Source organism: Syngnathus acus, chromosome 23, assembly GCF_901709675.1.
Source record: "Syngnathus acus chromosome 23, fSynAcu1.2, whole genome shotgun sequence".
In the NCBI taxonomy this organism is placed as follows: domain Eukaryota; kingdom Metazoa; phylum Chordata; class Actinopteri; order Syngnathiformes; family Syngnathidae; genus Syngnathus; species Syngnathus acus.
The window spans coordinates 6217169-6229373 of NC_051107.1; the positions used below are offsets into that span (position 1 = coordinate 6217169).

A 12205-nucleotide genomic window follows, 5' to 3' on the forward strand; every position below is an offset into this window, starting at 1 on the left:
ACTATTTGTAGAGGGTTAAGGAACAGGACCAAAAGCAAAACCTTGCGAATAATAGATCACCACTCAATGCTTTGAGGCCTTGAGATACAAGTGCACTGAATTAAGAGTTTTTCCAGATGTAAGCCGTTATTCAGCCAAATTTTTTTTTTTTTTTTTTTACTTGTTAAGTCGAAAAAGGTCTACTTTGTTCATACATGCACAAGTACATAGACAATAAAACTCTCAGGTATACAATCTTTATCCTCTGTCAAAAATAGCAAATACTACAGCGCAATACAGAGTTACTTAGTAAGGGTCAGGTATTTTCTAGCTGGAAGGTCTCCTACCATATTAACAGAACAGGAAAATGCTCCTGACATTGTTATGAAGCAAGCCATTCCTGGAAACTTCCATGACAACCTTGTAATGCACAACTGTTGCTTCAGTTCCATCACCAACGGCCTCCGAGTTAACGCATCCGTTCAGAAGAAAAAGTCTTCAAGCTTGTTCTGATGTGGTGGTGGTCGGGGTATCATCGAGCCCAGCGCAAGTTTTCCGTCAATGACATAAGACTTGCAGAAGATGATCTTGGCTATAAACTGGGTCAAACGCTGGGCCTTTTCCATGGATTTTGCCTTGAGGGCAGATGACATCAAAATTTGCCAATTAGGAAAATCAAAAACGACAGCGAGCTTCCCTGGGCTGAGGGGCGCTTGGCCGCAGGCAATTTGTTGACGCCGCCGTCAAGACGAACGCACCGCTGTTGCTCGGGCAAACGCTAATTAGTCGTCTAGAATGAGGAGAATTGGCGGTCCGGCAGTATTCCCACCTCAAAGAATAAAGCCGTCAAGCAGCAACGTGAGGGGACAGCGACAGGGAGGATGGTTGACTATGTCGTTATTAAACAGCTGTGTTTTTTTCCCCTCGTGTTTCCACAGTAACAATTCAAAAGGTGCTTTTGTTTGAATGCAGCTTGTTTTTTGGGATTTGGCTTTATTAAGCAGAAATGTTTGTCAAGCCATGGATGGAGGGTCAACACCAGTAATATTGTCTCTTCTCCATTTGGCCACCAAACAAATTGCAAAACAATCCTGAATCCAGTAATTTGCAAGCACTGTGCAGCAAGTTAATTTGCCCAGAGAGATCCTCAAAAGACATGTCCATTAAGAGCAAATCCATTGACATGGTGCCTGAAGCTCTGTCACGTCGAGAGTTCAGAGTGTGGTGAAGTAACATCTGGTATCCTCCCGTTAGCTGCTAATGTTGTCGCTAATGTTGATGAGAGGTGCTCCGGGGTAGAAGTGGTTATGAAGGTTTCACGTCGGGGCCACCTTGGTTGGTGTAGTGCCATATCGTCCATCTGTCTTCTTGTTCTTTGTCATCTTCCACTCCGGTTTGCATCCAAGCTGTTTGGTTCATCCTGCGAGGGTGCAAGGACTGGTCGCCAGACAACCCCGAGATGTCACACTGAGACGAGCATGACGCAGGAAATGAAAGTGATGGCCATCTTCAGCCGCAGAGATATAATTCCAGATTTGCATTCATTTCCTAGCGCTGCCCCCCCCCCCCCTCTCCCACCCTCCATCCTTGTCTCAAGGGTACCTGGCCACAGGGGGGACGGGTTTTAACAGATGCCTGCCAAGATACAACATAAATATTTAGACAGTGCACTAGGAATACTCCTGCCTTCCCATCAACAACCTCCAGTGTGTTGTTGTCCATGCCCAAGGGCTTTGTATTGCCTTCAGAATGGTGGGCCGTATATTTGCCGGGGAGGAGGCCACCCCCGGGGAGCAAGGCTATTTCTTCTTTCTTTTTTGGCTTCTCTCCACTCAAAGGTACACAGTCTGGATAATGTCTCATTGAGTGTGCAGTGAGCTACAAGACAACACCAAGGTCAGAGAATTCCGTCTTCAGCGGTGCTTCTGTGGAAAGTCGGTCCGAGGAAATAAAACCTAATGAGAGGAGCTCACTCCTGGCTGACAGGTGGGCTCTAAATCTAAAAAATGTTGGCAAAAGGTTCCCGGGCCCAACTGAATTCTCCATATTTGGTCAGGCTGGTAGTTCACTTCCTGAGTTTTATGACCAAACGAAAAAATATGAGATGAGGAGAAGCTTGTTCCCTTCGTGGTTGACCTGTGGGCTGGCTCCAAATTGAAAATATGCACCATAAAGTTTCCCTGTGCACAACATACCGAAATCTCCACATTTGGTCACTCTGGTAGTTGCATTGATGGGTTTTATGTCGGCGGAAAAAATAGGTAACATGACGCTTGTTCCTCGAGGACAGATGCTCCTTGACTACACAGGGGCTCCAAGTCTTGAAAATGTACAAAATAGGCCAATTCAATAGTCTTAATTCTGTTCTTCAAAAGGTTTGTCAGTGTCAATTTTTGTATTCACTATCAAAATACGATTCCGGTAGGAGGGCATCTAACGCGGACAAACATGCTGTGATCATGCGATCAAAATAAATGACTCAGATGTTCCCGTGGGAATCCGCAGGGGGGCCCGTGTGTCAAAAGAGCACACACCGCAAACTGGTTGGGGAATTCAGTGAACATCCTGCAACGTTCCAAGAATCATAGTTATAAAAAATGTTCCCTCTATCAATGCTTTTGATATTGTGGCTGCTTTTCACCATCTGTGAAAAAGACCCCTCCGGAAAAATATAAAATCGTTTGAAAACAAAGGGACAAAAAGCTGCTGCTGATGATGACGATGAAGACAGGGTCATCTTGCATGTGTAATTTAAAAATGTAATCTCGCAGTAATAACTTACTGAGGAATCCTCTGCTGATTTGCCTTTAATTAGTACATTTCCATACATCGAAAGATAATAGCTTCTCCAGAGAAGAGGCGTGAGGGCAGGAGGGATGGCTTATGTTGCCTCACCTGCAGCAATTTGCTTCCACTTCACATCAGCGGGGAGCTTTAGTGTCTTATTAAAGTTGATCAGATATCAGCGAGACACGGCAGCTGTTAATAGCAATCCTCTGGCTACAAATGAACTTTTTCCAAGTCGTGGCTCGAGAGACCTCGCCTCTTTCGGTTGTTGGTCCAAGCCACTTCTTGTTCCACCATGAGCCCCTGCTGGGGTATTGGCCGTTGACAAGAGTCTTCCAGATTCTTCTGTCCACCCCCTTTGTTTCAGACTGGTTTCAGGTGATGATTCAAAGCTTGTTAGTGTCTATTCAAGGTGAGGCCATTCTAACGGGAAGCAGCAACAGAAAAGGCTTGATGGCGCTAGCGCTAAAATATACTTTTTAATTCGCCAGCATGAGGAATGAAACGTAATCCACTCCGACAGTGACATCATTAGACATGCTGTGTTGTTAAACACATAATGGCCAAAACCCTATGGATGCATTTACTACTATTGTGCAAATGCAGAATTCCTAAACTGTCACTACCTAATCCCACAAAAGATGCCTTCGATGACTGCTGACAGGCATCCTTTGTTTCCGCTCCAGCGAACTCAGAGGAAATGGATCCTCCGCTACGTTGGGAACACCGCCATAATGCATCCGCATAATGCGTCTTCCTATCTTTGTTGCCCGTTACAATCATTTCCTAAGAAAGCCGTCAGCGCGCGCCCTTGCTAGATTAGATTGTACGTTGCCTCTGGGATTCACCTGTTTCTTCGGCTCCCGTGCATTCCGATGAGCAGGCTCATTACGTGGAGAGCCGGCCGAGAAGAGGCTCTGCGCTATTGTGTTGCTTTTGGGGTTTCAGCTGAAGCCGTTTTAAAGTGTTTGCTACATTGTTGTTTTGTTTTTGATCTGCAGCACACTAACAATAAGGTCACCATCTGTGGTGTGGTTATTATATCCTGTTAACTCCAATTTGGGGCATTGATGGCACTAGCAAATAAAGCTAACTGGGTCAAACAAACCAAAAAAGCAAAGGTCCATACTTCAGCGGCGTGGCTGCACAAAAGGTACTTGTTGACTTTTAACTGTTTGTTTAACAAGCCCTGGAATGGTTTCCTCTTGACAGACTGGTGTCACTTTAAATATTCCTAATGGCAAGGCCTGCTTCCCCCGCAGCATGTGCCTTCCACGCCTTGCGAAGTATTGCTTCGGCTGGCTGGCTTGCACTCGCCCTCGATGGAAAGCTGGCACTCATTAAGATAGCGGCCGATAGCAGCGACAGAGAAAAGGCAGGCGCGGCGGCGGTGGTGTGGGGGGTGATTTGTTCCACTTCATTGTTTCAGCGTTTGGCCAGCCATCCCCCACACGTCCTCTTGTGATTCACAGCAAAGCGATAAAGAAGCAAAGCAAACGTTGCCCTTGGACAGTTTGTGCTATTTACAGTCCTCCGTCTTGACTGCAGTGTGGGCCCACAGATGGGGGGGAACAAGCGAGGCAAAACACACCTTCTTCATCGCATAACAGGCAGCAGATGGTGACAAAGTGTCAGACGAGAGTGCGACGTGGCGCCGTCAATCCATGTGGCCATCAGAGTCCGCATCAATGCACCCCGCGCCGGCGCTGGAAATAAAGCTGACGGAATGTTAATCCTTGACCGACGGTCCGTCAAGTCGAGCCGCATCGTGACAGCACCCACTTAGGCGACGTTCTCGAAACCCGCCTCTCATTTATCCCCGTGCCGAGAGATTAGCGGAGGGATGATGCTACACCTGTCAGGATTTGATCCCCCACTTCAGTCCTGCTTCCGGGAGATATGTTTGACACCTTTGGCAAAAACCCATTTGGCAAACTTCGGCTCTTGAAATTAGGTATTCGCTGATCTGTAATGCAACAATCGCCAACCTTAAAGAACCTTGCCTCTGATAGAAAGCACACGCAAGCCTACTGGTGCCAAACATGATTGATCACACTTGCTAGGGTTGAATACAGTTCTGCAGCCAGTATAGAAATAGCTGCACAGGAGAAGTCCATTTTTTTAACACAGAGGTTTAATCCACAGACAAGTGGATACCGTACAGTCCAAAAAGGTGCATTTCTTTCTCCTGGAACCGAGTTTTGAAAAGGGTAAAGGTCCATTTGTGTACCCTTGATTGTAATACTCCCAGGTTATGGTTCGCAGAGATGTTGCTGCTTTGATACTGGGTAAATCGGGAGTGTACTTCTGTTACCAGAGCACAAATCCTGCAGAGCTAATTGTTAGATTCGGAGGTATCGTCTGTCCTCTTTCCGGGGTTTCTCCCAAGCTTCAAAAGTCAAGTGTCAAGTATTTGCTGGAGCATTAGGTTCCAAAAACAGGGAACAGGAAATGAGAAATCAGCTGCAACAACATTCACTGTTTGGTTGACCAATCGCTCAAGCATCAGTGTGGATTTCCGTTGTATACATTGGCTCAGGGTTGACGTCTAGTCCATGGGCTGCCGGTGGTCCTTGAGAAATCCCAAGTCGTGGATGTCATCCGGCCAATGCTTTTCCCTATTTTCAACGTGCTCTAAATATACGCTGCAAGTCTACGTTGACCCATCTACAGTCGTATGCAAACGTTTGGGCACCCCTGACCATTTTCAAGATTTTCCTTTATGAATCATTGGCTTTTCGGATCTGGAATTTCAGTTAAATATATCATATAGCAGACAAAAAATGATATTTGAGAAGTGAAATTAAGTTTATATGATTTACAGAAAGAGTGCAAACAAAAGGAGGCAGGTGAATACATTTGGGCACCCCAACAGAAAAATGACATCAATATTTAGTAGATCCTCCTTTTGCAGAAATAACAAGTCAAGTCAAGTCAAGTTTATTTGTATAGCCCTAAATCACAAGCAGTCTCAAAGGGCTTCACATAGACAACAGCCTCTAAGCACTTCCTATAGCTTCCAATGAGAGTCTGGATTCTGGTTGAAGGTATTTTGGACCATTCTTCTTGACAAAAGATCTCTAGTTGTCAGGTTTCCGAGCATGGACAGCCCGCCTTTATAAAGGAAAATCATGAAAATGATCCTTTGCATATGACTGTAGACTGCAAGTCTACGTTGACCCATCTACGTTGATTGGTTTTAACTGGTTTCCTCTTTCTTGATTTGTAAAAAGAGAAATCTTGAGAGCATCCCAGACCCATGCCATACTCTCCATGTCCCAGCTGTGCGGCTGGAATCACAGCTTTGGCATTCCAGTCATGCACGTCAGCAAATGGCAAACGCCGGCCTAGTCCTTGATGGAGAGCGCCGGCCAATGATGGAAATGCAAACGCTAGGGATGAGGGGAGTGGGGCGCAGGTGCCCCAAGGATTTATCTGGGATCCGCAGATGTAAAGTGTGAACTCAAGAGGATGAGAGAAGCGTCCGTATGGGTCGTTTTAAATGCACAGCTGCCGAGCTCACAAATCACATGGCGAGCTTGACGCAGGCATCAAGCGCCACCTGTTGCGTGTCGCCAGCAAAATGCGCTGACCCGCTAATGCGGCTTCAAATTAAAAAGGCAAGGACGGCATTGTCATCTCACTGCTTTCCCTCTCTGCTCACCTGTGTAAAGCACCGAAGGGAGGGGGTAAAGGTGGCTGTGAAAGGGCGAGCTTGGCCTTTTTGTGCTCCCCAAAGGCCATAAGCAATTTTCGGCTCTAGCGAGCAAACTGCAAATCAGAACAGGGAACAATACGGAGAGCTCATTTATTCGCACGGCGGTGTCCAGAAGGCTAATACCTGAGACAAAAGAAGCCATTTAGGCATCCGCGTGAGGTATGTCGGCCTGAAAGGAGTCTGGCACAGGCATTATGTTCATCAGTCAAAGGGTGCGATCATTGGCGTCAGCGTTCTGATGAGGTTGGGCCGAACGCGCGGTAGGGGAGGCGAGTGATTGATAGCTACGCTAAGATAAGTCATCGCAGATCTCCCCAGGCGACCGTTCACTCAGCATGCTGGAGTTGACGGCAAGGAAGAAGAAAAAAAAAAACTTCCATTCGGGCACCTCGGGGACATGCAGAGCTGTTGCAGCCAGTCAAAGAAAGAGGAGGGACGCCAGATGGATTTGTTTGGACTCCTGTGCGAGTGTCCGAGCTCTCAGGTGCGTCAGGGCTTAGGTGGAGGACAAAGAGCAACCCCCGTTGGGACCGTGTTGCGACCATCTGCACTGCCGCTCTAATCCACTGGGCGAGGAACAAGTGTGTCCCGTTTGTATTGCCGCGCTTAGCTGGCGTAAATCAGCGGCGTTAAACATTTTATGGGGATTAGGCCAGCTTAGCTCCATGCCCCAATGCCACCACTGGGGATTTCCGGCACTGCAGATAAGTGAATGTTCGCAACTGTCAACTCAAATGCATCACAAACATCACTCATTTTAGTAATTAGGGCCAGTGAATTTCTTGAAATTTTTATTCCAGTTCCACATGGCATTAAAAATGTTGGTACCTGAAAAGACACAGGAGGTCTGGCATTTCGGGCAGAAAGTGTAATTTAGGTTCATGATAACCATTTCTCTCTTTTTTTTTTCCATTTCATTTTTATCATTTTTTAATCAGTTCCAATTTTATGATCCATTTATTTTCTACCATTTAAATGTCATATTTCCCTGAGATCTGCAGGTGCCTTGACAGCACCATTTAAAAACACAACATAACAATGGAAAGCGTTGCCTCGACAATTGTTACCTCAGAGGTTATCAAACGGATGTTCAGGCAGCGTGTCAGCTTAGTAGAATGTTAATGCGCTAAAGTGACAGCACTTTTCATTTCAAACGGTACAAAGATCTTTTTCATCACAAATTCTCTTTTGTGCTCCTCCGCAGGTTCCGTGCGAGTGGGAGGTGTCGATGAGCAGGAGCCGATGCCATGGATGCACTGAATTTCAGCTATTGGAACGCCTCAGAAGGCAACGACACTGATGCGTCAGAGGAGCGTGAGGGCTCCTACAAGACTGTGGAGGTGGTCTTCATTGTGCTGGTGGCCGGTTCCCTCAGCCTGGTCACGGTGATTGGCAACATCCTGGTCATGCTCTCCATAAAGGTCAACAGGAACCTGCAGACTGTCAACAACTACTTCCTCTTCAGCTTGGCGTGCGCCGACCTCATTATTGGACTCTGCTCTATGAACTTGTACACAGTCTACATCGTCATCGGGTACTGGCCTCTGGGTCCGGTGGTTTGCGACTTGTGGCTGGCGCTGGACTACGTGGTCAGCAATGCGTCCGTTATGAATTTGCTCATCATAAGCTTTGACAGGTACTTCTGCGTCACTAAGCCACTCAGCTACCCTGTAAAAAGGACCACCAAGATGGCGGGCATGATGATCGCTGCTGCCTGGGTCCTGTCCTTTATCCTGTGGGCGCCAGCTATCCTCTTTTGGCAGTTCATCGTGGGCGGGCGGACAGTGCCAGAGAAGGAATGCTACATTCAGTTCTTCTCAAACGCAGCCGTCACTTTTGGCACCGCCATCGCCGCCTTTTACTTGCCCGTAATCATCATGATTCAGCTCTACTGGCAGATCTCCAGGGCGAGCAAGAGCCGCGTCAAGAAGGATAATCGCAAGCCATCGGGAGGAACCGCTGAGCCTTTGTCGCCCGCCAAGCGCAGGAACAAACCCAACAACAACAATATACCGGCCGAGAACACGGCAGCCTCCCAGAGCCAGAACATGGAGGATGGTGGCAACCAGCACGACGGCAGGATGCAGAACGGCAAAGCGCCTTCCTCCACCGCTGAGGCGGAAACCGAGGGTGACGACACCACAAGAGAGATCTGCGCGGCCGGCGAGGAAAAGGAGAGCTCCAATGACTCCACTTCGGGCAGCGCGGTCGCATCCAATTTGAAGGATGAGGATGCGCCGCCTTCGGCCGCCAATTCTGCCCCTGACCCTGGCCGTCCGCTACCCCGCCAGCGTGCCAAGGTGGGTGTCTCCAAGTTGACCTGCATCAAGATCAAGGCCAAATCCCCAGAGGGCGACTGCTACACGCCATCCAATGCCACGGTGGAGATTGTGCCGGCCTCAGAGCGGCAGAACCACGTGGCCCGCAAGATTGTGAAGATGACCAAGCAGCCGCCCGCCAAAAAGAAGAAGGTGGCCCCGTCGCGGGAAAAGAAGGTGACGCGCACCATCATGGCTATCCTAGTAGCCTTTGTGGCCACGTGGACACCTTACAACGTGATGGTGCTGATCAACACTTTTTGCTCCAGTTGCATCCCCAACACGGTGTGGACGCTAGGCTACTGGCTGTGCTACATCAACAGCACCATCAACCCAGCCTGTTACGCCCTGTGCAACGCCACCTTCAAAAAGACATTCAAGCACCTGCTGCTCTGTCAGTACAAGAACATTCGTTCTGCTAGGTAGACATTTCAGAGAGTTGCGTAGTGCAGATATTTTGTGTTAATGACCGTCCATTCTACCATTTCCCTCAAAAGGGTATTTCTCCATGACGTCACGAGTACTTACAGAAGGCAAAAGCCCACGTGACCTCAGATGTCACCAGTATTTAACAAAACCTTCTACATCATTTGACCAAGGCAGAGCAGTTCAGAAAAATACATAGCTCAAATGTCATTCAAAATAGATTTAATAAAAATACAGACACTGTTAACATGATGACTGAGGAAATGGCTGACTCATTCAGGAAATCACAATAGATTTCAAAACATTGGTCAGGGTAGATGCAGGGTAAAGGCTGGCAGACTACAATCAGCTGTAAATGAGCCTCGCCTAGCATTGAGTGGTGACTAATATTTGAGTTTGGATTTTTAAGCTATGGTTGGTGGACACATTCTTATAACATTATTGAACCAAGAAGGATTCAAGCTCTTGAATTTGAGGTTTCTGACTTTCATATAAATAGGACAGAAATTGTTTTTCAGGAGTAAAGTGGAGAGCAAGCTGTACAACATTGACTTTTGTTAAATTACTCAAAGACGACGCAACAAAACATTTTATGAGAAAATGTTTCAAACCCGCTTACTTCAACCTTCTCGTACAAAAGTTAGTTCATTTGGACAGAAATTTAAAGAATACTCTTGGGGTCTAACTGGCAGTGCAAGCCCGCACACAAATGTTTGTCATCATTTCAAATTTAGGTTAGTGCTCGTCACTTGCGCTCTGCCATCCGAAAGCACTCCAGCGCCTATTGTTTACAAACATTCTGAAATGTCCTACAAGCAATCGTAGCATCGGTAGGAAACAGGCTACATTTTAATGCTCCACAACGGGACAACAGGGCTGCCTGAATTTACAAACCTCACGCGTTTTAGGTTCAGCGACAACACTTGTAGATAACTGTACAAAGATCTCTTCATCAAAACCATAAACTGGATTTTTTTTTGCTTTTTTTTTGGGGGGGCTTGTTTAGTTAGCATTCTGTCGCCATAAAACTAGAATCCTGCTAAATTCTACTCGTAATGATTTTCTGCTCATCGCTTGAATTTTTTTTCTTTACGGTCCTTCAAAAACAAAAACAGATCAATTTAAGCTGTTTGAACAGAATACGTTTTGCTGATGCCAACTAATAACATTTATTCGTGCTGTCACATTAGGAATCTCAGCAGCGTCTAACAGGTAGCTAAAGCTCAGAGCATATTAGTGTGAGGATCAATGTACGTGTATGTGAGACTATTGCAAGTTTGTGAGTGTGCGTGTGCACGTGTGTGTGTGTGTGTGTGTATGCTGATGTGTGGTTGTGGGCTCCAAGTGAGGAGTTAACTTTGGATCACACCTTCAACGGCTTGTGATTTTAAAAGGGCTACTTTTGCGTCTTTAATGTCATCATTCACATTAGCATCATGTTAGCATTTTGTGTACATACCTTCACAAAAAAACACTGATCAAGAGTGCGGTCACAGGTAAGAAATTAGCACATTAGCAGTCACATTAGCAATTTACTGTTCAAAATTGGCCCATTACACGCTCAGCTAGAGCGTGTGCATGCTCGCTCGCGGAAGCATTTTGTCTATTTATCTGCTTCAATGCTTTCTTGGACATACATGAAAAATACAGTAATACAGTACAGGGGGTCCTCGGTTTACGACGTTGATCCGTTCCTACGCGGCGATGTAAACCGAATTTCGGCGTAAGTGTAGGTCGAAACAGTCATAAGATGAAACAGTACAGTAATAATAAAAGATAAAACAATTCCTTACCTTTATTCTTGTGGTTGTGGTACAGCAATAAAAAAGAGAAAACCATTCCTTACCTTTATTCCTGTGGTTTGCTTGCAGACTGGAAGGGGCGTTGCAAAAGAGAAGCGACGCAACTGTCCAAAATGGCGTATACTATGCGAGTGGGTAACGCAGTCTTCCACAGCAATGTGTATTCTTCCGCCACGCGCACCAACTAGTTCCCGCGCGCGTTACGAACCTTACGACGCCTTTACAATACTTACGACGCAAAACCGCTTCGGACGAAAAAAGGCTTTAAATATATCAGCCGTGTGTCATAAACCGAGGACCAATATAAGGAGAACAATATAGGAAGAACATTTTCTCAAAAACCAATATAAAAAGAACAATACAAGAAGCAAGAAGATTTTCTCAAACACCAATATAAGAAGAACAATATAAGAAGTAAAAACATTTTCTCAAAACCATGGCAAAAAAGCCCCACGTTGCCTGGTTGTATGCTGCCCCTAAGCGCTGTGGCAGTAAATAAAATGTAATACAAAAGTAGCATTACTCCACCAGGAAGCTTATTCAGTATTTTTTCATCTCAATGCAATTTGATTTGAATTATTTCTTTCAGCAAGGCCACAACACATATTACAGTTGTGACAATTCTACCTAGCATGTCCTTTTGTCTCACAATATATACATATATAATGAATTATCCTAAGTGATTTAATTCGTTGAACTATCACGAGCAGAAGAAATATTCCACTTACTATTGTCGACTTGTCCTCGTGTCCATCTCGTTTTACATGCAGTCCCCCTAGAGAGGTGAAGGAGGACCAAATTAATACAACTTCATATGAAAATTGGTGGGCGAAAATGGTAGAAAAGCGACAAGGAAAAATTCTAGGGAACATTTAGTTCAAAAGACCTTTTTTCTTGTTTCGCCTTCTTCTTGGGAGAGGGAGAATGGTGGTGAAACCGGACCACTAATTCTGGCTAAAATGTAATCATCCTCACAACATGTGATTCACTCTATCAAGGTCGTGACAAGAGGAATATTATTACACTTACCAAAATGTTATTTGTGCCGTTTCATCCACCGAAATGTCTGTTGGCGACGCCACGCCAATTTGGCGTTCCTCTGTGAACATAACGAACAGAAAACGTGGCTAAGCTAACATGTATTTTCTGTTTATTTTCGCGAACGTGGTCAATTA

At 45.9% G+C, this 12205-nt stretch overlaps 1 protein-coding gene across 4 annotated transcripts in view; it reads left to right on the top strand.

The window, feature by feature from the left end:
- chrm2a (cholinergic receptor, muscarinic 2a) overlaps positions 1-9420 on the top strand; it is a 28476-nt gene extending 19056 nt beyond the window's left edge. For all 4 annotated transcript variants that reach the window (XM_037242943.1, XM_037242942.1, XM_037242944.1 and 1 more), the window contains one exon: positions 7689-9420. In XM_037242943.1, the coding sequence (XP_037098838.1) occupies positions 7732-9228 (1497 nt within the window). In that variant the 5' untranslated portion in view covers positions 7689-7731 and the 3' untranslated portion in view covers positions 9229-9420. The remainder of the gene's footprint in view (positions 1-7688) is intronic.
- The last annotated feature ends 2785 nt before the right edge of the window (positions 9421-12205 follow it).